The following is a 27,884-nucleotide window of genomic DNA, read 5'->3' on the forward strand; positions in this document are numbered from 1 at the left end:
GAAGCTCAAGTGGACTTTATTATAGTTATTCGAATGTACAGGGACATTAGTGCAGTGGTTCTTATTTAATTTCTCAGATTCAACATCAGAGCAGTCAGATGCTGAAGTACTTGTAGCAGCTCTTTGCTTTTTGCACATTTAGAATGTGTGATGTGGGACGTCTTTTAAGTCATTTTCTGAAAGATCCTTGAAGACCAATGTAGTCAAAACCAGGCTAAACGATTTCTTCATAGACTGCTTGGTATTTCAAGGAAATGCTACACATACCAAACATCTTTAATCAAAGAAGTGATTAAGAAGTGCTAACAGGGTTGTAAGATACAGATTTTATCATTGCCTTTATAGTCTTTAAAGTCCATTCTATTCCATGATCTGGAAACAGTCCTTGAAAACTTCATTATAACACTATTTTTTATTACAAATATTTACATACTATATATTAGCACAACTTTTATTTCCACACTTTAACAATTCCATCCCTTGATGCAGTTACTATAAACCCTTGCGTGGTCTGGAAAGTTGCTATATCTGTGATAATATCATGATGTCCAACTGGGAGAGACTCTGGACCCTTCCGAGGGGTCTCATCAGTGGGCCCCAGTTTTTGCTTGTTTTGAATTTCCTGTACAAAAACAAAGTGAGAAATATTATTTACAGAAAGGTGAGCATTTGCAAAGGCGAACTGTCATGCATATTAGGTTATCAGTGTAAAAAGACCAAAAAACCCAAACACAAAACCTCCCACCCATTAATAGTTTTTTTTAGGATTATTCCTTAGTTCACTTCTTTTCATCACATACAACCTAAGTCTTAATCTGAACTGACATTACAGCTCTCTGATTAGGGAAAGAATGCTTTTTTCCTCATATCTATTTCAATGACACTAATTACTAAGATTTGATATTCCCATAGAGGGGGAAAAAGCCTACAGCAACACATACATCTTAGCTCCCCAAGGGTTTTATAAAACCTAGTTCAATAGCATGAATGTAATTAAGAACTTCAGATGAAACAGTAAAATATCACAGTGGACAGGTAGACCCTCACTGACTTTTTTTTCCAGGTCACCTTTGAAGTAGCATTCATTCAATTGAACTGGAACAAAATATCGTGCTTCAACAACTAGCAACACTGCCAGTTCCAAAAGTCAGTCTGAAGGATGTAATAAAAACTGCAGAGTTCTGCTATCGTATTATTTTGGTGCCAATACATCTCACATTGCCTTGCTAAGATCCTACACAAGAGACATTCCAAAGACTGATCAAAGTCAAAAGTGTTAAAACACTGGATTTCAATATCCCAAAAGAAACCCGACTCTGGTTTCTGCATGTAAGTAGTATTTGGTAAGTCCAATCCTGTCAAAACCAACTGATTTTCTTTGTTTTAAAATAACATCTTCCTAACTGCCTGAAAATGCTGACACCATCCCTAAGAGTGATATAGTTATAATTAAAGCTATCATGTAATTAATATAATCCATGGGGCCACCCAAAAGGCAAGCAGAATTGGTGTCTATCAAGCAAAGCAAAGTACCTGAACCACCTCTGTGCCCTCAATTATCTTCCTGTAGTAGGAAACAGATGGACAATTAGAACTTCCAGCAACAACATATGATCTCTCAGGGTAGGCTAGATCCCAAAACCTAGACAGAAACAAAAATCAAGCTGAGATGTTCAATTTTATCGGCTTAATACAGCTGTTTAAAATCTGCCTTGCTCTGATGATGAAAATGAGTGGGCACGAATGCTGTATGCTTTCTACACTTAGTGGAAGAGAGTGATGCAGGGAAATCAATGTTCCTATCAAGCGTACACACTGAGTTCTTGTTTCTTGTCATGCTGCACATCAAGAACTTTACAGAAGGGTACACATTGTGTTTCAGAGAAGCACCAATTTTTGCACTACTTTTGCTGAGAACAATTCTCTCAGCTCACTGATGCTTACTAATTGTGCATCTTCAGCACTGTTCTGAATTCTTGGAGCTTACTTGGGCAATGCTTGGCAAAATTTAGTACACCAGCACGGGTGGAGGGGAGGGTGTCAAACAAAAAGGTTGTTACTTTTATTACCTTATTTTCATGTCTGAGCCTGCTGTCAGTAATATGGGATTACCAGATGCTGGACTACAGTATATTCCGTGGATGCTGTGAGGAGAAGGCTAGTAGGGAAAAGGGATATATAAAAATAAATTATCACCAATAGCTGTTGGCATGCTTCAGAAAGGGAATGCATTCTTTATCACATTCATCCACCCAATTTCCAAATCTTTCTGACAAATTCCAAGTTACTTTATCGGGCCACATCTTAATATATTAAGGTAAATTGCTTCCTTACATTTCACAGAGCAATGCAGCAGATTTAACGCTCCATAATGCTTTTTCTGAATGTTGGAAATTACATTCTCAATTATTGCAAATGAGAGAGATTATTTCTAAAAGAATAAGGCAGACAAATCATGCTGAAAAGCACATGGATGCTCAAATTTTTATGCTATGAAGTCATTAAGGGACACATATACAACAGAGAACTAGCTTGAATCACACAGTTCCCTGTGTGCAAAGTGCGTGACCAAAATGAACTCAACCTGCAATCTCTGTAGCATGTACAAATTCAAGTTTAGGTAGATTCCATATCTGCATTTACAATATTTATAGAAGCAGCTGTGGTTATTTTTGTGTATGTATTTGCATTTTAAGAACAATATCCCAGATTGCTCCTTCCCCAATTAACTCCTTGAAGAACAACTCTGTGCTTTAAACTAGCAGTTAAGTGTAGTGGTGGCATTATGTTACAGAAAGAATGTGAAAAAGAGTCGATGCTTACAGAAGTATGCACCATCCCAGAAACAGCAAGTAAAAGTAAGCACAAGATGCCATACCATGAATTTTGGCTTTGCCCTAATCTTTACAGGCTTGACCAGCTCACTGGTTTTCTAAGAACATGACTGCATATAGCAAGTGAGTGTTACAAGCACATTCCACAGAGAGTGGAAGATACCAATGAAGATTCAGGTTACACTACTGTTTTACAAAGGGGATTTAATTTTGACAGCAAAACAATTATGGTGCCAAAATAAATCCCAGGGCAAGTTCCTGGTGCCAGACTGGCACAACCATGGAGTCAGGTAACTGTACTGATGCACAGCATGGAGTCTGAGGTGGTTCCAGCCATGGCTACACAACAGAAACTGGAAAAGGAAGAGACCAGACCTGCAGTTCTGAGAGAGGCGGTGCACTGCTGGCCCACAAAGTGAAGCGTCGATCACCAGTTTCCATATCCCACATGGAGACTTCATTGTTGCCTTGAACAGCTACAGGAAAAATATTACCAATGCAAAAAATATACAACAGGTAGGTTGGCTCCCGCTACCTGTTCTAGTGACATGACATAGAGGGTACGACAGAGAGACTCTCCGCTTGCCCTCTGCAGCATTTGTGTTAGCCTTGCTTTAGCAGTAAAGCCATGTACATGTTTTATTTAATTTACCACTTGGAAGCAGCTTCACTATAGTTAAAAGTGCTTAATTCAAGAGAATTTAAATGAAACCTGCCTTAATCACCAACCATTAAAAAAGGTATTAAAACATCACTTCCCTCCCTAGATAACTTCTCATCCTTCTTTGAGAAGGATGGATGGTCTGTCCAGCACGGTCATCAGGGACTTCAGAGATTACTCCTGGGCAGGTAAGACAGCAATCCAAAGTTAGAGTTCAGTGGCTACAATGGTGTTCCACACCCATGTTTAGTGTGGACAGGCAAAAAATTCTGTTCAAGTGATTGTTTACACGCCTGGCAGCAACTTAGCAGGCAAGGACTTTTTAATAATATTCAAAGTGATGAATTAGTCACTCATTTATTCTTTAGCAGGGAGGAAACAAACTAGAAAGCATAGAGAAGCCTGCTTTATTTGTATGTTTTTTCAAGAAATTTGCTGTATCTCCCAGGGTGGTTAACTAAAATAAGAAGTGAAGCCTAAGAAGCAAGTAAAATATCAAACTGAAATTACTCTCATTTTACAGCAACTTTATCAATTTTGTTATTGTAGGATTAGTTTAAGCTACCTGTCCATTTCAGAATGTGTTCCTGACACAAACACTTGAAAGTATATGACAGTGCTACATGCAGTGAGGATGAAGCAGCTGTGAGCATACTAGATGAGGAATCTTGGGAGATTTTTGAAAGCTTTAACCCACAACAAAGCTGGGTTAGATTCAGTTGGGAATTGGAATGGGACAGCCTTTCAGTCTCTGCTTTACAGAGGCACTGAAGGCAGCGGTAGAATTCCCATCAACTTCTATGTATGTCACCATTTTGGGTTTTGTCTTTTGTAACATTTTGTTCTTAAAAAGTGATGTGGTAGACAGCATGCAGAGAGGGACCCTCATGGGAGTTGTAATGCTCAGATGAGAATTGTAAAGGCTGTCTGTCATTTTTATAATGGATTAACACTGCTTTTTTCTTCCCCCCCTTCTCTTTTTTAATTTCAAAAAGCCAGGAAGAGCACAGTGGCAGAACACAAGTATGAACTTTCCCTTTTTTTTCTCCCTAAGCAGAGCACAAGAAAAACTACAAGGAATTGAAAAAACCCCCACAACTCCCCCCCAGGGCTTGAAGCAGAAGCTGAAACTAGCTGCTTCAACAACCTCTGGCAAGTGTGAGGTAAGTTTAAGACATCTTTTACCTGCAATTACCCAGGACTGATAGACAGGATGCATGAGCAGGCGTCTGATTCGGGCTTTGGAAGGATGAGAATGGCTGGAGATAGGTAACTGAAACCTCATGTCCCAGCATGCCATGGTACCATTGCTTGTTCCTGGTGAGAGAAAGCTCCCCATAGTCAGAGGGATAAATATATGGGGTTTTGCCCATATCCTTGTGCCCTGTTCCTAGGGAGATGGACTTCAGCATCAAGTACTTAGATGGCAGAATACCTCCCACAAATACATCAGGAGGTATTTCTCTCCTCTTGTTTGAGAAAAGCATATTCTAGTCAAATCAGATAAAGCAAAAGTTTGAGCTATAGTTACTGTAAAAGAAAACCAGAAGGGGCAGGGAGGAGAGAAACTAACAAGAAATACAGACTTACCAATACACAGCCAGCATTGGTGTATGTCCACAGCAAATGAAGTTATGAGGCCTAACTTCAAATCATGTTTCAGCGTCCAAGCGTTGCTGCTAGATCGCAAATCCCATCCAACCAAGGATCCATTAACTGTACCATAAGCCAGTACTGACTGGGCTCCTGAATTGAAGTGATGCATATCTACCACACAGCCATCATCCTTCAGATCTAGGGACCTGGGTTAAAAGAATAAACTAGTTTAGAAACAGATATGACTCCCACCAAGTTTAAGACTCTGTCCAATAGCTAATGCTGAGCAGCATTTTCCTCTTCATGTCATTTTAAGGCATCTGCTAGAAACAGCTTTCCAATTTTAGTACAACAGATGCTGATGCTCTCTCAAATCTCTCTGCCAATAGGACCTGCAAGCCTTCTGGAGGCTAGTAAAATGCTGTCAGCAGCTCTTTGCAAACATAAGCGTAGCTCTGTGCTCTGGGTCTCTCAGTGTGTTTGATATTTCTCTCCCATTCATGCTCCACATTTTATCACATATTAACCTACCCAGAGTTTACAGGCAGGAACACCCCTCTCCATGTTCTACTGCCAGCATTGTCAGCAGTCACTTACTGTGTGTACAAGTGGACACCTTCAGGCACAAATGCAGTGTATACTAAAAGGGAAAATCTGGTTTGTAGTTTCCATCTCCAGTAGGTTAGGTTTGGCTTATTTAATTTCTGAACTTAATCCTAAGTAAGACTGGGCATTTGAGATAGATACTTTACTTTTACTTTGGACAGAAAAGAGGTCTTTGAGATGGTTGCTAGATTTGCTGGGGCCTGGACATGTCCCTCAAGCTGGAAGATTTAAGTGGCTGAATCAGTGCCAAATACTCAAAAACTGCTCATATGGACAGAAGTAAGAAAGAGCTAAGCCATCCCCAAAGACTCCCCTAAATAGTATCTCATCCCCCATATCTTTGCCACCTTACTCACATTAAAAGCCCAGGAGAAAAAACTGCAGGTCTGAGGCCAAACCACCTGTTGTACATTTGTAAACGTTTATCTAATGACCTGTAAAAGAACCTCCAAAATTACAAGTATTAACATCGTAACAGAGGAGGTAAGAAACTACTAATCCCAGTGCACAAATATAAGAATTGAGAAGTATTCAGACTGACTGTTTCAAGCTCATGAGTCCAGTGACACAAGAGGCACCAGTAACCTAGAGCTATGAATTCTCAGCCCTGCACGGTTGCCTTTCAACCCTTTGCTATGAAGCAGGAGATGATGATGGATTACGGCCTTCCAGTGCAGCCTGGGCTCAGCCAGCAGGAAGCCTAGAGCAAATCAAGGGATCTAATTGAGGAATATACTAACAGCTTGAGCTCTGTGGTGAGATTTAACTGCTCTAAGTACATACCTGCTTTGTATTGGATGAATTTTAGGAGATTTAGGGAGCTTTGAAGCTTCAATACCAAGAAGCTGGATGGCACCATTATCTGAAGCTATAGCCAAGTAATGTGAGCCTTGGCAGAATGTAAGTGTCTTTACATGTCCTCCAATCCGAGAGTATGTCAGAATTGATCTAAACAGTACAGAGAGAGAGAGAGAGGAAAAAAAACAAAAGGGAATTTTTTTGTGGCACTTAGAAAAACCCAACTTCTCTTAAAAAAACCCCTTTCTTTAAAAAAAATTCCTTCTCTCAAACACCTACTTAAAACCAATGGCTTTTGATAGCGCTCTGAAAATAACATTTTCTAAGTGTTCCAAACTCAGCAAGCAACAAAGCCTGTGTTGCCTCTGCAAGCTTAACTCTCCATCTTTGAGTCTCTAGGTTATGACAAATCTCCAACTGCAGATGCACATATCTGTCTACCAGTAAAATAACTCTAACCTAGATCTGTATCGAAGTAGCATACCATACCACTTGTGTTTCAACCTGTAATACAGCTTTCCTGCATCAAATATCAGCTAATTTGTTCCAAAAAACTCAGATGGCTTTAAACAGCAGCACCAGAATATATTTATGTATGTATAGAAGTTAAATCAAACAGCCTGTAATTACCACAACTGCGGAGCAGTCCCTTTGCGTTTCCTAGCCATCTTTTTTCTTTTATTAACTGAAACAGTAACCTAATATTTTATAGCTGCATGCCAGGAGGAACACCAGTATATTATTGATATCTCCAGCACACCCACAAGTGATTAATATTTTGCTCCCCACTCTATTTTGCACTCTAAAACAGCAGCCCCCAAATCCCATAAGTTTTAAAGCTACCTGGTTGTAGTGGTTTTTCCTTCCATTTTTTGGCTGTTCCAGATTTTCACTGTGCCATCATTTGAGCAAGTGGCAAAAATGGAGTGTTCATCAGAGACCCGAATGCGGTTCACCGCAGACTTGTGTTCATGAAGGTGAGCTACCAACAATCCTTTGGGACGCCATCCTACAGGGAAAATCAAAGCCATAAAGTTTGGTGTTGATGTCACAACCTAATTAGGAACATGAAAATCTCCCCGATCCCATCCACCAACAGCTACATTGGGATACAGTCATTACAGCTGCAAAGCACAGAAGGCACTGAAACACAGAGCTAAGGCATTTTAAAGGCAAGAGCCTGTTTGCTCAATTAGAACTAAATCCTATTGGCAAATTTGGGTAAGAGTTTTCTTTTAGATGGGTTCCACATACATTCAGTAAAATCACAAGGAGCCCTTCTACGTAGGCTTTGTAGAGATACTAGTGCAGAGTTCTTCTGCTATCAGCATGCAGATTGCTATGCTGCAAGTGGCAATCCCATAAATGCACAGAAGACACATAATGAGCAACACATTTGAACAGACTGAAGGTTCCTGGATTGTCTGTAGAGCGCTTGAACTGACAGGCTCAGTGTTGCACGACATAGTTCATTTTATTAGATACAGAAGGCTGACAATGTAGTAACAGCTCTTCTAAATCCCATAGAAAATTTACTCTAGTCCTTCAAAAAGAAACTGAGGAGTCGAGCTGCCACAAAATAACTCTTGTCAAGAAATTGCTAACATTTGTGTGAGGTTTCCTCCTCTGAAATAAGCAACACAGAAGTATCTGGCTGCATTTCCAACAGGCATCTACTTTAGTGAAGGATTAACAGCAGATGAAGATAATGAAGGACAGACCACAGCAAATTTCAGAATAAGACACAAACTTTAGATATGAACATTTTTCTGGCACTCACTCACTCACTTATGGGGCAGAGCAGGTCAGCTGCTTGTATTGGGACATGTTATTTCATAGGTTGTAAAACTCTCTTCAGAAGACAAACACATGGCTTAGCTGAGCTCAGTCAAGGTTAGCTACATTCAAACACTATCTGGTTGGATCATTTTCCTGATTATTTTCTACTACTTCCCTTAAATTGACATGGTAACTGTACATGCCCGGGTGTGTACATTTAATGCTAGATTTACCAAAAGACTTTAGCATCACTGTGTTGATTACTGCAAGCCTAGCTGGTACAGAGTCTGCTCTCAACATCTGGAGTTTAAGCACTTGAACTCCCATTATAGAGGCCAGTCAGAAATCCAGCAACAAGCACAAGGAGCGGAGAATACCAACAGAAAATGCTGAGGACTAAACTGAGTAAATCCCAATCTCAATTTGGAGATTCAAAGTTTAAATTGTGGCCATAAGAAGATGGCTGTGAATTAAAATCATATGTTTTCACCCAGAATGCTACCAGGGAGGAACAAGAAGGAACAAGAGGTAAAAATGTCTTTCCTTCCTCTCTGAAAGCAACAACACAGTATGAAAATACACCCTGTGTCACTGTCATCTCTGCTGGTGGGGACAGGTTCCTTTGTAAACAAGGACAGCTCAAACAGCCCACCCCAGTATGCATGCCACTGGGTAAGAAAACCTGGCCAAGAGGTTACAACACTCTCAGGACAGCTGAAAATCTGGAGCCACCCCAGGCAAAATACATTTCTCACCTCCCAATACAGTGTTTCTCCTCTCACCCAAACCAAGCTATAGGCTGTTACAGGATGGCAAGTTATCTGCCATATACCTGGTTACAAACAACCCGTTTCAGAAAACTCACTGGAACAGAGCGCGCAACCTGGGCTTCAGACCAGTGGTTTGGGTCCGTTACTGCAAAGGTAAAAGGTCTGAGTTCCAGACCCTCTTTCATAGGTCATGCATGTATTTTGCCAAATAGGTGTTCTGCATAGTAGGCACATTTCCTAAACTAATAATTTCCTCTTTTCCTCATCTTTTGCATTTCTCCCTTGAGATGATGATGTTTTGACTCAAATGATTAAAAAAAAAAAATAAAAATAACCACCTCAGTGGCCTGGGATTTACCTGGAGGTGGGGGCTTGCTCTCCCACTCAGCATTCTCCATCATCTGTTTGGCAAGTCTCTCTGCATTACACTGTTCTCGCTTCTGCTGGATCAACTGCTGAAGTTCAGTTTTGCAAGTGGTGATGCGTAACTGGTGTGCAGATGGGGACGCTGTACTGCTCAGTACCTGCATGGTCGGCTTCCTGGGTTGAACAACTGTTCCATCAGATGCCTGGAAGAGATAAGGACTTCAAATTATATGCCTTACATTCTACACACAGATAAATCCTTCCCTCAAGATTACTGGGTCACACTGAAGAAAAATAGAAAAAAAGTCTTTTTTTATTGAATCAATTAACAATGAATTAGCATTTAAAAAAATTTCATGCTTGCATGAAAACAGATAAAACCAGTGAAAATTTACAGAAAAGCTTAACCATTCACTTACTCTACCCTGTTTGCCTAGTCTGTTTTGTATTCTATTTGTAGAAACTAATGTGCCACCCACACCTCTTACTGTGATTATTACAGAAGCAGTTATTGCTCTGAAGACTGACAGAATTACAGGTTAGCTCTCGAATGATTATTTGTTTATACTGGGCTTTAAAAATAAAAAAGGTGAAGTGTTTCCCTCTTAGTTCAGTGTGGACACTCCTTTAAAGCTAGCATAAGTTAATCTCCAACTAGAAACCAAATAGCAAACAGTGTTCAGTGTCAAGAGATGCCTCCACAGCCTGCAGGGCTCCCAGCCCATCCTTCTGCAGCCAGTATTAAGTATTACAGGTACAGGATGCCTAAATGCAGCTACGATGCAATACACCAGTTCGAAGTTAAAATCATGACATCTCTTCTCTTCCTCACAACACATAGTAACAGGCCATGCTATTTGAGGAAAAGTCTTCCCTGACAGAACATCTTATCTAATAATCTAATTATCTAATAATTGGCTAATCCACAAAGCCCCATCTCTTCATGTAAAGCAACTATTTGCTAGTGAAGCTCTTCTGTTCAAGTGACTAAACTTACCTCCATCCTCTTTCAATCCCTGTTTTAAAAATAAGAACTTCAAAGTCAGCTGCTACTCTGCTGGAGAAGACACCAGAGAATAGCACCAGTGTAAAATAACCTCTGAACAAAACAAGAACGCCACACCCCTATAGTCCCAACTGGCTTTAAAACAATTGAATCATTTCAGTTTAAGGTGCGAAAACAGTATTTTTCAACAATACCTGTGGGGAGGATGACAAAGTGGCACAAATGCCAGCTGAGGACTCTGAACGAAGTGGTTTCCCAGCCTGGATGGCTTCAGGGTCAGAGGTTTGCCCGTGTCCTTTCTGTATTGGTTGGGAGATGTTAGTTGGTTCCAGGGACCCAAACATGCTTTTCCATTCTTCATTTACATTTGAATCTTGTTTTACGTGTTTTCTAGCTATAAGCAATCAGGAGGGAGAAAAAAAAAAAACCAACCATAGTCATGACAACATTCACTCAGGCTGGTCATTACTTTCAGACTACGTGTGAGTCCAATGCTTACATGCCAACTGATTATTTATATAGTTAATAGAAAAAAAAACTACTGCTAGGTTGTTTAAGTCAGCTGACAGGAATTTATGAGGCAAACAGAACACACGTAGCAGGAGTTCTGTTTACACCTCCTTAATCCTACATTTGACTCACAGAGATTAGACTCCACATGGTAATTTTTTCTTATGAGAATTACTCCATTACTGGCATAAGACAGGGATAAATTTGTAACAGCACAGTATGCAAATCATTGTTCCATCACAATTGCAACATCACCTGTAGATTCAAGAATGTTATCTGTAAATAGGAAATGTATTTATTTTCAGCATTCCTCTGGAGTCACATAAAATTGTAAAATATAGAAAGCAAAATGAAAACATGGAACAAATTAGATTTCAACAAAGTCAGTGAAGAAATTAAAGGTGTGAAGACTTTGCAGGTGACAGTTTTGGGTGAAGTCAATCAGTTCAAATACAGACTTCATATACTAACTTTAAAATCCTGTCCACTCCTGACTCCACAGGATGCAAAAAACTGAAAAATCCTGTACTTATGTACTCTCCTTTAAAATGATAAGCAAAATACCTGCAGACTAGCATCTTAACTCTGTAAATAAGACAGAAATAGTTACCTGGTTTTCAGATATTTATTTATTTTTACATCTGAAAACACAGAACCTATCAGAGGTGTATAGAGGGCCTTACAAGCTTGAAAGAGCAAAGAGGAAGCTCACTGTCTGGAAGAGGAGAATTTTGAGGATACAGAGAACTAGAATAGAGTTAGCAGCAAGTGGATTTCAAAACTGAACAAGGAAACATAAGAGGTTTTTCAAGTTGAAAGAGGAGCAGGCAACTAAGTAAAATGGGGGTGGACAAGCACCTGAAGAACCGTAAGGTCAAAAAGCATATACTTAGCAAGTGAGCAACAGTTAGCACTCCTCAGTGCCAGCCTGTTTCAGCATCACACCTAGGCCTCAGTTTCCTCCAGGCTACCTCAAGAAAACATCCTGGATTTTCACAATTAAAGAGCTCATCACTTCTTGAGAGGAAACAGAGATAGCAGAAATGCAGCCTTCAGAATTTACGCTGTTACTGTGGGTCACTAGATTCCTGTTTGTCACAATCAGCTAAACAACCTATTATTACCACAAATGCAGTCAAACTAATTTAAATACTCTCAATGGCAAAATATTCCCATCTTTCACTGATCCAGAGAGCATTCCAGCACCTCACATTTCAAACAGCAGCAGTAATTTTCTTATTGCAAACTCAGCAAGGATGGTGATAGTTATGCAGGCTGAATTATTGAGAACACTTGCTGAGTAAATTAAAGACTTAGTTCTCTGACCCTGAATGAAAGGCTATACTTTATCTACACAGACCACAAAGTATACCAACCACGTTTGTCATCAGGCTCCTGCTTTGTTTTAACAAGATCCACTTGTCTCCCAGTTATTCCTAGAGCTGACAAGTCAATCACCCCTTTCTGACTGCTGTCATGCAGGTGGCTCTGATCCACTATATTGGCTTTAGCTTTATTTGATTTTAACATAAAGTCTTTCAGTGCTAACAGTTTGTCTTCTTCCTCCTCAGTCATCCCCTATAGAATAAAAGAAAATATATTATTATTTACTTTTGAACAAGAACATGCATCAAGGCATGAAAATGTAAGAAGCAGCAAGATTAATTACTGCCTCAGAAATGGAAGGAGAGAGCACATCCCCAGAATTCAAGACATCAGTCTATCACTCATACAAGACTTTGGGTAAGTTGCTGTAGCATAGTATCTTTCCTCCTCAGAACAGGGCTAGGAATAGTGAAAGGGCAGAATAGCATTTAATAATGCATCACTGTCTGGTGCAATCTACTTTGCTGCCACCTAGGCCATGCTTACAGTCCACAAACCATAGGAAAAAAAGAGGAAAAAAGCAACAAACCCCCCCCCCCCCATTCAGCTGCAGTATTCCTCCCAGTTCTCACTACTTTGTGTGGGTGATTCTTTAGTGTTCCCCTCTTCACATATAAGCCTCAACACTTTCCAGCTCCCTTTGGCTTTTGCACTGTTACTTGCATGTCTATCTCTTAAATGCATACTCTTCTCTCCAACATACTACAGAGCACATATTCTGTAACACTGATACCATCACAGATGTGTCAGAAATCTGACACATACAACTGAAGTCTTTGAAAAGAGGATATATTTGGGAAATCCAAATGTAAGGTTGCCCTATTTCTGGCAGATCTTTTCAGAATCTTCCTTAATTTCTGAACTCTTTGTCCTACAAGCATCTACTGAAATCAGTGGAGTCAATGGTTTGCAGGAGTGGGAGGGAGTCCCTCAGAGCAGCAACTGCAAGGTTAGGGTCTGTGGGGACATAGCCTGACAATCATAAGCCTGACTTTCAAAGTATCAATAAAAACCAATCACTTGTGAAAGTAGCTTCTTTAACAGCTGTGCAATGGCAGGGTCCTCTGGGGGTGGGCAGTCAGGGAGAGCACCATTCCTCTTCTTCTGACGCATCTGAAGGTGTCGGAAGAGGCTTGTGATATCCTTTGATCTTAAGACATAATCAAATATGGAACGGCTGACAGGCTCTTTAAGTACACTTAGCAGGACTATTTCTTTATCTATCTGCAATTCAAGAAGAGAGACCAGTCAACATGGAGGAGGAGGATATCTATATAAACACGGGAAAACCTAGTGGTAATTGCTGTCATCTCATGTCTACAATGCTTGCCCTTTTTTTCTTTCTTAGCCTCAAAATCAGTAACTGAACAACTGCAAATATGAATACAAAAATCAATCTCTTCCTCTGAAGGCATGTTCTAAAAATCAGTTTCCAGCTCAGTCCTGAAGAGATGCTTTCAAACTTACAATAACAAAAAATCATGTAGGATTTAAAAATTATTGCACATGATTGTGCCAATAATCTAGACTAAATTTCTCTCCTTCTGTGAAAATAATGTCCTTCCCTGTGTTGGTCATATCAGACTTTCTCCATTCTCTTTCCCTGTTCTCCCAGTAGTCTCAGAATGTTAACTTGGCATTGCTAGATAGGATTAGAAATTCTACTACTAGTACAATGATACTTCAAACTTTGTCTTTGTCCTACATTTACCCTGTAAAAATACCACCTAGAAGAGCTCTTCCCCTGTGTCAGATTACCAAGTTTCCTCCTGTGCATTCAAGGGAATAAGGATGCACAAGCATGTAATTAGTAATATTCAAAACCATATTGGGACATTAGTAAACAGTCATAAGAAACTGATGAGTTAAGGCATAATTTAGAATCATTATTACAGTCCAACTCATTGTTACCCCCTACTTGCTTACTATATTTAGTGTTGCATAGCAAACAAAAGATTTATATACTAAAATGAAGCAGGAAGTGAACAAGACAGAAATTTATCAATGAATGCCTAAAACACAGCTCAAGGTGTCATGGAAAAAAATTATTTTAGTGAAGTTACCACCTGCACGGTTTACAAGAAAATGTTAAACATGTGATGCACTTTTTAATGTCAGTACTGCACCTGTTTCTTCTCTATTTAAACATCTGAAAGATGTATTCTAAGGTCCTAAAGTTATATGCAAAGATGCCTGATCATACTACCATCATCATGCAGGTCATTCTTAGACATGTGTTGTCATGAAATGACCTAACTCCTTCATGCTGAACACTCTGCCCTTACCCTCGGCAAAGCACCGAAACACAGGAGCAGCACTGCTGAAACTCCAAGTGTGGTAATCGCTACCTAACAGACTGCTCATGTTTTCAGAGGGTCAGGCCCAGAGTCAGATGTGTTAGTGGGGCAGGGCTGGAATACTCAGTCTTGTAGATGAAAGCACAGAACATTGAAACGCTTGTTTCACAGCCCACATTTCACGCCTTTTAGACTTCTATAAACCAGCACAATATTGTAGGAGTTTGATTGTAAACAAAGCAGAGAAGGGCTTGGACCAAAGACATACCTGTTGATTTTAGGCTTTGTAAAATGTTCTGCAATTTGCAACAAATTTGAAACAACAGTCTTTCAGACATGGAAGGCAATGGCCATTCTGTCAATGTCTGCCAGCAGAAATAAAAAAAAAAAAACTATATTGCCTCTAACTTTGAAAAAAAAATAGAAATTAAATATTCTTATAGCCAGAACCATGGCCAAGACCAACATATGAATTACGACTAGTCAAGATATATTCACATTAATATTATTTGAACTATTACCTGTATTATTGGCTGTGTGATAAAAGGATGGAGGTATGGCATTAGCTTGCAGTAGACATCAGCAATATTCAAATACTGTGCTACCACAGTGATAAATCCGACTGCACCATAACGTATCCAAAGATTAGGATGACACAGGAAAGGTGCTGAAAGAAAATTAGGCTGTTAAAATACATCATTCATATGAAAGAGGGGGGATCATCCCATATATGGCAACCTGTGACGCCATTTCCTTCCCCTAGAATTACCCCCAAACTCAGCCTTCCCTCCTGCAGAGCACCAAGGTTAACACACTCATACTGAGAAAATTATTTCATGGACTTCACTGTACCCATGCTGCTCAGCTTTCTTGCTGTTGCCAAAAAGCGTATTTTTCCTATTTATTCATTTCAATCCCTAACTGTCAACTCCCGATCTGCAAAGGACACTAATCCAAAAATAGATCTTAACCTCATTCTGGACAATTACAGAGAATCCTAATAGCAGTGATTTTTTTCTTCTTCTTAAGTAAATATTTTATTCCTTCCTTCTTCCCCTCTCTTTCTTGAATAGTCACTACTTAGACTGTAAGATTATCAGACTCAGAAGTGCATCTCAATTATGTGGGTTTTAATAAGTTATAATCAAGGGACTGTATCTAGTCATGAGATACAATCACAGATCATCTGCCCCACGTCTGCAGAGCACTTCTGAAAAGCTGCAACATTAGGAAGAGGCAGATTACATCTCAAAAGATCAGTTGGTATTTACTTTTCCATAAATAGCTGGTAAATCTTGGGCATGTCTAAATTAAACTGACAAGCCTGATGAGGAAGGAGAGATCAACTCTGTATTCAAGGTTCTATTGAGTTAAATGGGTTTTATGGTGTTAAAAAACAGGATGAGAAAGGATCATATGTTGTCTGAAGGACTGGATTCCCCCCTTCCTCAAAGGCTGATGGGTAAGAGTTTGTGAGTTATGTGCCTGATCAACTTCCAGAAGTAACCAGGAGTTTTTCTTTATAGGAGGTTGTCACAGAGAACAAGGAAAGACATTAAAGCAGAAAAATTTTTGGACTAAGTGTTGTTTGCTGCTGTCTTATATAAAATCAGAGAAGATGCTTCTAATTTGTTCCATGAAAATTATTATTTTAGAGTTCTGAGCATTAACATGGTCCAACTAGCAATAGTTCATTAACACAATTTTGTGTAGATCCTAAAACAGTACTATAGGTTTGCATATTGGACAGCTGACAGTGAAGCTTTATGTAGTACTAAGATTTCTTTTCTTAACTAGGAAAACAAGGTATTCTCCAGTATTCCAACTTACCGATATCACAAGCAAACTCATAAATATGGGGCTTTTGCAAGAGCCCCAACTGGCACATACAAGTAAGAGCATTGAGAGCTTTATAAATGACAAATTCTTCAGCATCACTGAGACCTTGCTGAAGCAGAGGTTTCAGTATCGACGAGCTTTGCCAGCCAACGTAAGCAGCAACACCTGAAACATGAAAAGAACACACAGAAATCCGAAGTAGCACTTCCTTGCCTTTCCTCAAAGTTTAATATTGCCATTCCACAGAGACATCTCAAAACAGATTATTAGTCATTAGAAAAAAAGGAAGCTGCTTTCCATTCAAAGATAGACCAATAGTCTGAAAACTGTTTGATAAAAGCAGATCCCTGTGCCTGCAGAGGTCCTTCCAGATGCCAGGCACAGATGTGAGCACACAGCTGGCTGGCAGAAGTCTGAAACAGCAAGGCAAAACCAGCAGTGCTCCTAAGGGGTGGGGAGGAAGTGCCTGCATTTGTATGTGGAAAGTAAAAGCGAGCAACAATGAAAGGTTTTGTTAGCAGGATTTTGTTTTTTAACTTAGAGGTGATTGTAATTTGAGTATCATTCAGACTCCTGAAAAGATTGGATGCTGTACTAATTATCAGCAAGGAAAGTCTATAACATACATTCACTTAGCCACAAAAGAAAGAATCTCTTACAGTCAAAAAGGAACTTTTAGAGCAATCTTCTAAAACTCTTCCAGCCTGAAATGGCTGCAAGATTTGCTGTTTAGTTAACTAGTCTCAAATTATTTGCTGTCATGGAGCCACCTTGACCCTAGTTTCAAAAATAAATCCAATTTTAAAGTGTATTTCAAAATCTTAGAAAGAAGCCAAGATCAAAAGCAAAATGAAAGTAATTCCTTTGAAGCTGCTGGACAAAGATATATCAACTTCATCACGGTAAAAGAAACTGCTTTGCTATTCTTCTTCCTTTCCCATGTGAAAACCAGCCACTGGCCACATTTCATGGGGAATTGCTTGTTTGGATTAGATAACCCATCTACAACAATTAATCTCTGGCAAGGGAGATGGACCTTGTCAGATTTTTGATCTTTCCCCTAGCTTTACATCCATCAAGCTAACATTCCTTCCCACAAACAACTGGGCAAGTCCTCTGATCATTCTCAAGAGAAAAAAATCATAGTTTTTCATTGAATAGCTCAGGCTTATTGTTGCTATTGTGCTATGTGGTACACATCATAGACCATAACTGCCTCTGCTTCTAACACAGTTATTTGGGACTGAAATACCAGAAAATTCAATGTCTTCCCATCAGAATCAAGATTCTGATAAAATAGATAAAATAAATTTAAGGTAATCATCAATATATTTGCTCATGTATTAATGCTGGGCTTTGCAACCAGTTGCTAAAAGGAAGAGAGGAAGAAGGGAGAAATAGCACAGGTAAGAGAAATTCCCTCAGTACCACTGTTACAGAAGGGCATCTGCCCATAGCCACAAGCAGCAGTGCCTGCACATACTTAAACATAAGTTAGAGAGTTCAGTTTTAAAGATGTGCAAAAGCTTTAAGTAAAACAGTACAAAACAAAAATATAAATTTTGATATTCTTCTGTAGAGGTTCTGAACAGATACTGGGAGAGGGGTTAAAAATCCAGGTTACATGTCTTAACTTTTACACTTACTTGCCTCACATCTCTCTACATGTCTTTTCCAAGAAGTCAGGACACTGTGACCTGTGCTTTGGCTACCCCACTTCTCCTTCTAAACAAATTCTGACAAGTTATTAGCATCACATCTCGGCAGGGTTTGCCAGCACAGCATTTTGTGGCTTCCAGTCATAATGGAACGTGTGCCTACCATAATGGCCCTGCTGGAAGTTTGATCATGCTTGTTTTTCTTGCCATGCACGTGAAGTACCATTTTTTTCCCCGCAGATACTGCAATGGGAGAATTTTCTTGACCCACAAATCCCGAGTGCTGACTCTCAGCTATAGTCATGTGAAATAATTTCCAACATACATGGAACATTAGATATATTTAACAGCTGACGTTGTCACTGGTAAGCTTTTTTAAATCGTTTTAAAATTTTCTGAGCTACAGAAATCTTTAAGTGAGGTTTTAAAGGCACTAAAATCTTTTTCAAATTATAATTCAAGCCTGTACCAACGCATAGTTTTCATTATATAAACAGGTCTACTGAAGTTAATGAGACCATGCACACATGAAGTGATGCATCTACTAGACAGCTTGCAGAAATCTTAGTATTTACTTGTCATAATTTAGCTTTTTGAGTTAGTGGCTTTAGCAAAGACTCAAAATAAAAAAAGCATTTAAGGTTTATTTTTTATGTTAATCTAACCTAGGCTTCAATGCCTCAGTCTCCTTTGTAAGAAACATTTGGACTAAAAACAATTATATTTGTATTTACATTGTTTCACCTTCACTCTCTAAAGAAATATTTATACCCAATAATTCAGTAAAGTCTTTTCCTAAAAATTATAGAAATCTTTACAAGAAATGACTTTTATATAACTGTTAACAGTTTCCAGGATATGCAAAACTTTATTTACATAATATTGGCTCTCTACTCTGACTGAAACCAAACACTTACCAACAATGCTGTCAAAGAAAGCTCCTCGAAGATGCCAGTCGTTCTTATCATTTAAGAAAGTGATCATATGAGACAGAAGAACATCATTGGCTTTCTGACGTCCAAAAAAGACACAGAGACGTGTTATTCCATTTTCCATCAGTGTTTGTTTCACAATATTCTCCGGGTCACTTAGCAAAGTCACAACTTTCTGCTGGACCATTTCATGCAAGGCTTGTAACTCTGCAAGAGACAACAGGATGAACATTTGGGTTGGTGAGGAAACAATATGCACATGTGTACTACCTGCTGCTAAAGGAGTCACACTGATAGGTCATCATCAAGAACACCCGACTCGGTAAGACGAGCAACGCAACAGAACCTCAGCAATTCCAACTGCTGGCCTACTAAAGACTTCAGACTAAGCATGAGGTGGTGATAAAGCCAAAGAGTATAGAAATGCAAGACATTCTTACCAGATCAATATATGCTAAACTTGTCATAACTTCAACTAAGATGATCCAGTTCATTATATATATAGGTGAAACATAGATGTGAAGCATCAGAATGAGTCAGCAGCAACATTACAACAGTGAACAAAATGCTTCAAGGCAATTCTGGTTTGATATGTTTATTTGACTACCAGTTTCAAAATTTGTGAACAGATCAAGAGAGTTTTTTTAGTCAGGTAGATAGAATGGCTTCATTAAGGATACAGAGAGGAATAAACAGTACTTGAAAAAGCAAGTACTTCCAATTTCATTAAATATCAGCAGTTACCCTATATGATACTAATGAAAGATTTGAAGATGACTTTGCCCATGGCTTCTACTCCACAATGCAACTAAAAAAAAATTTCTATTAAATAGACTTAACAGAATTGTGAATGCACTGGCTATTATTGAAGCCTGTACAAGGGAGGTTCTCAAGCAAGTAGCATAAAAATTTCAGCTATCACTCTCCCAGCTTTGCAGGGGTGATTACCATTTGCCTGCAGTCCAGCTAATTTGCTTTCTGTCATGACTGTCAGTCACATGAAAAAGTTGCCTTCTAGGTTCAAATTTCTCATGCTTAGTTTCTAAAAGGGTAAAAAGAACTGAAGTATTCAAGCTTTTCTTCTTTGCATTACTTCTTTCATCTCCAAGCTATTTTGAAGGATAGGGGACAGTACTTCTTAGAATCAGCTGGTACGATGGGGCCTTCTCTCTCACTCCCAGCCATTCTGAGCACCTCATGACCTATGTGAAGGAACTTCAAGGGGATTTTTTATGTTTTGTTTTGGTACTTTTTTTTGTTTTCTGTTTAAAAGGTATCATCCTGCAACTAGTTAAGAGACAACTGAAACATGCCTTTTTCCCTACCAAATGGAGTATGTGTGGGATGTTTACCAATTATGATTAGTCACAGATTGCTCTACTTAGTCCAAAAGAGAAATGACTGTTTTTAACCACAGACTCCTGCCAGCTTAGAAGACTTGCCCAGCATTGTTCCAGAAATCTATGCATCACTAAAAGGCACAGGAGCTGACACACAGGTCATATATGACCATCCCTCCTTCCCAAGGAAAAGAAGAAAAGCCATCCCTAGGATTTTAACTCATTCTCTGTGCTACAGTTACAATAGCACAGAGAGCAGCGTTACTGCCCAATGGCATCCACACATCCAGCATCTTCAGGCAAAATGATAGACAAGAATTGCCAGGCATAGGAACAGAAAAGGAAGAATGACTGAAAACACAGTACTATCATTATGCTAGAACTTGTCATGTTTTTCACAGCTAACACTGCCTGCCACTTCAATGGAAGTGGTATTTGGAATACAGCCATGTTTTTGCAGCTGACTTGTTTATGAGACCGTGAATGTAGCTGGATATGCAACCAGGCAGCCAGCACCAAAGTCAAATACCTTGAGACATTTTGGAGAAGAAAAGTGTGCTCATTTATATACTTCTTTGTCTTTCACAATGTTCAGAACAGACGTGTCTGTTTCTGCATGAAGCTGTAACACACATGCTCTGATACTGGTCGAGGCAGAGCATTCTTCCCACTTAATAGGAAGGCTAAGCTTTGAGAGATGAGGACGATCAGTGCTAACTAGGAGCTCTGGCCCATGATTTGCTATTATAAGCAGACAATGTAAGTAGAAGTGACATTACCTGTGTCATAGTTATCACTAGGATGAGATGTTTCATCCATTTCTTCACCATTTGGTTCGTTTTCCATATTCAGATTTTTCAGCTGTACTAACTCCAGAAATCTCAGAGCTGTTTCTGCCAACAACGCTATGTTTTCTGCAAGGGAAAACATTTTGGTTAAGAATTGTTCTACTTTGCCAATCTACATCAGTCTGTTGATCCCCCTGATGAGAGATTATAACCACTGACAATACCGGTCACGATGGGCAAATGGGATTGAAGTTACACAACATGCTCTGGTCAGCTCACTTCTGTTGATCCTGACCCCAGCGAAGCCACCAAGTACATTAAATCATATGGTACTTTTGTCATGTAAACAAGTGGAAAAATTGTAAGGATATCAAGTGTAACAAGGACTAATTTCAGTCTCCTAGAACTAGCCCTAAATGCCACCTAATCTCAGGCTAATGACTAAATAACCTGATAGAACTCAAAGGCCAATAAAACTGAATTAACAGGCCCACATATGGTAGACTGCAACAAAACAACGACAAACGACCACGCCAGGATATGTATCCCAGGGAATAACAACAGGATTACCCTTGAGGGCTGGACTCCACTTTTAGAACATTTGTCCCCGTATCTATCCATGCAATCTGGCACCATTCTGCACCGTTTGGAAACTGCTGAAGCAACTCAGGCTATATTATATGGGTCAGGCCACTTCTGGCACAGGAATAATCCCGTCGAGGCAAAGTCCCACTTAAGCAGCCGTTCTGAGTGACGTCCAAGACAACAGCAACGTGCCAGTGGAGCCTGTCCACAGCCCAGACCAAATCCTGTAAGTCACCAGTCTGACCACTTCCAAAAAATGTGCTATAGTAACACAAGTTAACTCAAGTATTAGACAACCTTTAAAAAAAAAAAATATTTATTTTAAATTTAAATTGCTTTCTTAAAAGCTATTTGAAATTAAGGCAACTTAATCAGACTTAACCATCTACAATTCAAATAACCTTTCCAAATTTCAGAAAATATTCTAGCTGTACTCAGTTTGGAAATAAAAGTCAAAGCACTGAACACAGAGAACCTCTGCGTAAGCAGATGAAACTGGAGTCTATGGGTACTGAGATCTGTAGCCCTTTTGCACTTGCAGAAAAGGAAATTGCATTTTGTTTCATCCATTTCAGCTTATTTAACAAGTTCAGCTTTATATTAGATCATTTAAAAATTAATTATGACTAGACTATAATTTTACAACATTTGGGTTTTTTTCCTAATCTACAAATAAAAGTGAGGCATGAAAAAACCACTTATTTCTTAAAGCCCTAAATGTGGAAGATCAAGGTGACCAAAAGCAATTGGTTCTACTCATTAAGTACACATTGTCTTCAATAATTAGTTTTATCAGCTTAGTTAGTAAAAAAAAGAAAAACATCACCTGGGACACTTTCAGCTGAATTCTGCATTTATAACAAAAACAAAACAAAGAAAACACACTTAAAAATATGCTAGTCATAGCAAATAAGGGTACAGGTTAAATAGCAAATATGGGTGTGACTACGAGCTTCTTCCTGAACCAGGCAGACTCATATAACAAACAAAGAAAACATCTGCTACAGTATAAGCCAGTCTATTACACAGAAAATAATGTACTTTCAGCCCTTGAATAAAAAAAATTTTATTCTGTGGGAAAATAACTCTGAAGCATAGCAACAGACTGAAGTTTTAAGTTAGTTTCATATTTATTCAGTTCAATCAGGCCACTCTAAGCAAACCATCTGAGCTAACAAAATGTTAATTAAGATAAATTAATAAAAGCAGCAAAGGGTGGGCAAGCTCTGAAAGCCCTGTTCACATACTTAGCTACACGAAGACCGCCTGGACAAGTACTAATCCAGGGAATAAAGCCAGGGCTGCTTCCCTGAGCATGAAGCTCTAAACTCTGACCCCCTACCTTAGCTGTGGGCAGCCCTGCTGTGTGCTACATCCAGGCCCTAGCCCAAACCACATGTACACATTCTGCAAGTTGCTTTTACATGCAGAACTACAGAGAAGAATGAATGTTAATTGTTTAAAAAGTTAATTCATCTAGCAGAGAGCAAACATGTTTTGTCAACTATTTAAAATGTCATTTACTTTGGGTACAGATCTACACTGGAAACTCATCTGTTAGTATAAGTCAACTTATTAATTATTAAGTTGCTGCCACCACCTGCACCAGTTAGCTTAAGTGAATACAGGTGTCTTTACCTGCAGTTATTTCTGAGACTTCTGAGGAGATTTACTGAAACAGAAACAGCAAGCTATGTGATGATTTTGAGCAGAGGAGAAAACAGTTAAGGAAATACAGAAAAGCCCAGGATTTGGAATTTTGACTGGATTTTCTCTTACCAGCATATGCAAGTCTGACGATGGTGGCTTCATCCTGGGCCAAGTGTGCAATGCCTGGCAGAATGTATTCTGGGTAAATGTTAATATCATTGCGTGGCACCTCTTTGACGAGAGCAAGAACTTTAGTTAGTGTCCTCACAGATTCTGCCCTCACCCTGGGCACAGAGTCGTTGCTGAAATGTAACAGATAAGGAGTAATACGATCCAGAAGAATCTCTACACTTAATCTTGGTGCTAAATGAAGAATCAGTTCCAAAGCAGCCAGTTTTGAATCACAGTATTTGAGAGTCTGTAAACAGGAAGTTATCACAGACACTAGAATAACCAGCCCATTCTCTTTTGTCTCTCCCTCAGCTTTCTCTGTGCGATCATGCCCACAGAGATTGTGAATGATGTTGTCCAGATCTTTACGTATGACCAATATACGCTCATCTGCCGACACAAACGTTTCCTTGGCAAACTGGGCCATGTAAGGCTGAAGGAAAGTGTAAAATATTTCAGGAAATGCATTGTTACGTTGCTGTTTCAAATAATCTTCAGCTGCTAAACGTTTATCTGGCTCACGATGGACCATCTGAGTGACCTTGAGAAAGGCAGAAGTAAGAGGGAGCGGGAGAGAAAGATTAAAGGTTTAGACATTTGTAATACAAAAAACCCCCCACCCAAACAATAAGCAATTTATCACCAAAGGAGGTGAAATAAACTACAAACAGACCACACAAATGGTTCTGATGCTGCAGTTCATCTTACCAGTTCTCTAATGCTGCGGTCTTCAATTTTGTTTAGGACTTGATCAGGGGAAAAGAGGCCATTTCTGTAAGCCAAAAGCTGAGATAAATCAAACAAAGGTACGCCTTCTGTGAAGAGCTCTGCTATTACACAGCCTGGGGAGCAAAAAAAAAAAAAGAAAAGTCAAAGATCTCAGAGGGTTATAAACAGACACTTTAAACATTGCTTTCCATATGCTGACAAAAACAAACCCTACACAACTCTTAGCTCGATTAAAAATAAGGCAAATGAGTTGCCAAATTAACTTACAGAAAGGTGATAGCATCTCAAGCTCCAAAAACTAGCTTTTACACTTGATCCCTCAAATATCTCCAAAGTATTTTATTTCAAACATGCCAACAGCAGAGGCGTTTGCAATTAGGAAACATGAGGCAGTGACTTCAGCCACCTGCCAGCTGGAAAATACACCACCAGAAAAGGCACCCGCATCACTGTCACGTGGAAGAAGAGTGCCAGTAAGTCAGCATGGATCGGGCAGTAGGTCAAAACTAAGCAGTCCTTTTACAGAAGGTAAAGAAATAAACTCTACTTCCACAGTGATGCTGGGAGACAGCATATAATCACTCACACAAGCTCATAAGCACAGTGAGAAATAACATGATTGCCAAACATTGTTCTCCCTGTTGTGTACATGACATATGTTCTCCTCAAAGGTCCCACTCCTGCAGCTTCCTCCCAAAGGCCAGCATCTTGCTTTATCAGTGGAGTGCCCTGGAAGTTTGGCCATAAGAGCAGCTTGTAAAATGAAGTAACCATTACCTTTAAATTCAGATTTTCAATCACCTTAAGAAAAAAAATAAAAACCAAAAAAACAATTTATTGCTTCCAAACTTCTCAAGACAAGATGAAGACTCAAAACAGGCTCCCACAGTTGTACTCTATCAAGTATTTGTGAGTGGGACTATGATAGGAGCTTACTTAATTATCCAACTTCCTGCCCATTGGGGAAAATTAAATGAGAAGGGGCTTCTAAAGCCAATATTGCCAAATTGCCCTGAAAGCTGGCTCAGTCCCCAGGCAGCTGGACTTTAGGTGAACCACTGACTGGTTCCTTCTCTTGAGTCCCATGAGGCATATGTTACATGTCCCCGGAACCTCAGCCACAAGATGACTGTCTGTGGCTTGCAGAACCATCTCTTTCCCAGGGCAGAGTTGCACACAGAACAGTTTGTGATTTCCCTCCTCAGATAACATGGTGATACACTTCAGTTATGTAGCTTACTGTGTTGTGTCTGTACTTTTTCTGTCAATGTAAGGTTTGGGGTTGGGTCTTATGCTTAAAATAAGCAAGTTTTTCCACATGCTGCTCTCTATGCCCACTGTAAAAAAAAACCAACAAAAAAACCAAACAAGCTTTTCTGTACCCCAACACACAATCATAAACAACACACTCATCTCTCCTGATGGCTCCAAGTACCTGCAGAAAAGATATCCATTGCACGTTTTAACTCCCCTCTTGTTCGCTGATTGCTATTTGCCAGGTCTACCAAAGGAGTTGAAGGGTCCCGCATGTTTTCCAACTCCGTAGCAAACATACTGCCATCGACAAAGCGCTCGGGAGCGATGTAGCACGTTCTCCTCCGTGATGTGTCAAAGAAATAATTGAAGTCTGCAGGATTGTCTTCAGGAAGGTAAGTTGGTTTGAAACTAGCAAAGTCTGTTAGAAGAACCCAGTTCCAGCTGGTCACCATGATGTTCTCTGTTTTAATGTCCCCATGGCGGACTCCAGATTTGTGTGCTTGGTCCACCGCAGTTAGGATCTGGAAAGCAATCCACCTTTTTTCAATGTTGTTCAGGAATGGCCTAGTGCTAATTCGATCATAAAGGTTGTCCCGTACGTACTGTCTGAAAAGCATCGCGGCCTTCTCAGACAGGGTCGCTTTCTGGAAGGGAAGGCAGTTCTGGGCCGAGTGTAACCTTATCTTCAGCTCCTCCAGCTCCTGCTTGTAGCTCGTCAGGGGCAAGGTCGGATCCTGAATGGCAAACACCTTCACGACCACCAGCCCCTCCCGGTGCTTGGCTCGGGCAACCTTGAAGAAGCGGGTGCTCCCCAGGCTCTTGTCGTATTCGAAGTCGTGGATGTCCGAGAAGTAGCTGTCCACCGAGAGGATCTGCGAGGGGGCGATGCCAGCCAGCTGGTTCCCCATGGCGGCACCTCCTCCCGGGCGCAGGCACCGCACCAGGGCTCTCCCGCGGCAGCCTGGGGGAAAAAACCACAACGCGTGTCTTTCACAGCGGCCGCCGCTACGGGCTGGCTCCGCTCCGCTGGGCCCGGCCCCGCAGCAGCCCAGCCCCCGCTCCCCCGGGCCCCCCGCCCCGAGCGGGCCCCGCCACCGCCTCTCCCCAGGCCCCGCCGCCGGGCCAGCGCTGCGCGGGGCCGAGCCCACGGGAGCGCGGCGGCGGCCCGGCCCCCGCCATCCCCTCCCCTCCCCTCCTCTCCCCACAGCACTCACCGGCGCGGCCCGCCCGGCCCAGGCAGAGCCAGGACACCCTCCTCCCGCCCTCCTCCCCAGCCCCGACGGCGGGATGGAGCGAGGCGGGACTACGGGCGGCGGAACCGGCACCGTGAGGCGGGCAGGGGAAGGGGCGGTGCCGTGAGATCACATCCTGCCCGCTGTGGGGGCGGCCCGGCCCGGTGCTTCCCGCCGAGCGGCTGTGGGGCCGGCTGCCTGCAGGGTCGACTGCCTGCCCGGCTGGCTGCCTGCGGGGCCGGCTGCCCGCCCGCGGTGCGCCCTGCAGCGCTGCTGGGCTGTCCCCCACGGCCTGTAAAGAGTTTTGGGCTCGTAGCTGTCTCGGTGACATAATTCGGCCTTTACTGTGATCTGGGCTGGCTTTCTTCTGATGAACCTTTTTTTTTTTTTTTTTTTTTTTTTGCTGGTTATATTTCCCGGGAGAGCTGCGTCTTGTTTTGGCTGGTGCTTTGTAATGGGAAGAGGGTGTGACCACAGTAGCAGCAGCAGTGATGTGTTCAGGCAGTCTGGGTGTTATTGTTGTCTGTTTGTTCAGCGATGTCACGGAATTGCTGAGGTGGGGACAGCCCATCTGCTTCTGTGAGCTGGGCGCTGCTGCAGCCTGAGCTGTGTGGAGCATCAGAGGGCTGGAAGGAGATCGGGGCTGTTGGCAGAACCGGCCTCAGACGCATCAGTCAGGGCCTTCTCTCAGCCAAGCAAATGGGAATAGCGGCTGTGCTCAGCATTAGATGCCTGTGGGGAGAAGTTTTTTTTATGGCTTCATTGCTAGGTCTGTCCTGACAGCTTTTTATGTGTGTGAGAGGTGAGAAAAAGGCCTTTCATTGCAAACGTGGAGTGAAACAAAAGGGGGGCCTTCTTGTTTGATGTGAAAGTGCTTGAGAGCAGGGAGGAGCCCCGGGCTGAGTTTGCTCTTGCTTCCCTTTGGGTTTTTGCATTTGTCATGTTGTTTCCTTGCTGCCTGTAACACTCACATTACTAGAGAAGTGACATTTGGGTCCCCTACATCAGTGCCTGTATGACAGAAACTTACCCAAACATCATTTCCCCCAGCCACACGAGAGGTCACTTAATAACGTTGTCTCGAAGTAATTGGG

General features: G+C 40.9%; 1 protein-coding gene across 1 annotated transcript; it reads right to left on the reverse strand.

Moving 5' to 3' along the window:
* On the reverse strand, positions 1–27,047 carry PIK3R4 (phosphoinositide-3-kinase regulatory subunit 4). The gene is made up of 20 exons (XM_074839903.1): positions 26,773–27,047; positions 25,737–26,519; positions 24,281–24,414; positions 23,531–24,113; positions 21,158–21,292; positions 19,024–19,245; positions 16,440–16,613; positions 15,131–15,276; positions 13,333–13,536; positions 12,303–12,504; positions 10,611–10,810; positions 9,403–9,613; positions 7,339–7,504; positions 6,481–6,645; positions 5,086–5,297; positions 4,681–4,812; positions 3,210–3,310; positions 2,070–2,158; positions 1,534–1,642; positions 1–622 (listed from the first exon to the last, which is right to left on the reverse strand). Exons 2-20 carry the CDS (start codon positions 26,464–26,466, stop codon positions 452–454), a joined length of 4,086 nt encoding a protein of 1,361 aa, XP_074696004.1. The 5' UTR covers positions 26,467–26,519; positions 26,773–27,047; the 3' UTR covers positions 1–451.
* Positions 27,048–27,884: the final 837 nt, after the last annotated feature.

The sequence above is a fragment of the Strix aluco genome, chromosome 1 (assembly GCF_031877795.1).
Source record: "Strix aluco isolate bStrAlu1 chromosome 1, bStrAlu1.hap1, whole genome shotgun sequence".
NCBI lineage: Eukaryota > Metazoa > Chordata > Aves > Strigiformes > Strigidae > Strix > Strix aluco.

What these genes read in the sequence shown, in the direction of transcription:
- PIK3R4 (XM_074839903.1), bottom strand. Translation starts at nt 26,466, where the DNA reads ATGGGGAACCAGCTGGCTGGCATCGCCCCCTCGCAGATCCTCTCGGTG. An exon ending in GGAGCCTGATGACAAACGTG is followed by an intron (nt 10,811 to 12,302) that starts GTTGGTATACTT and finishes GATTGCTTATAG; the next exon opens with CTAGAAAACACGTAAAACAA. An exon ending in GGAAAAACCACTACAACCAG is followed by an intron (nt 6,646 to 7,338) that starts GTAGCTTTAAAA and finishes TGTACTGTTTAG; the next exon opens with ATCAATTCTGACATACTCTC.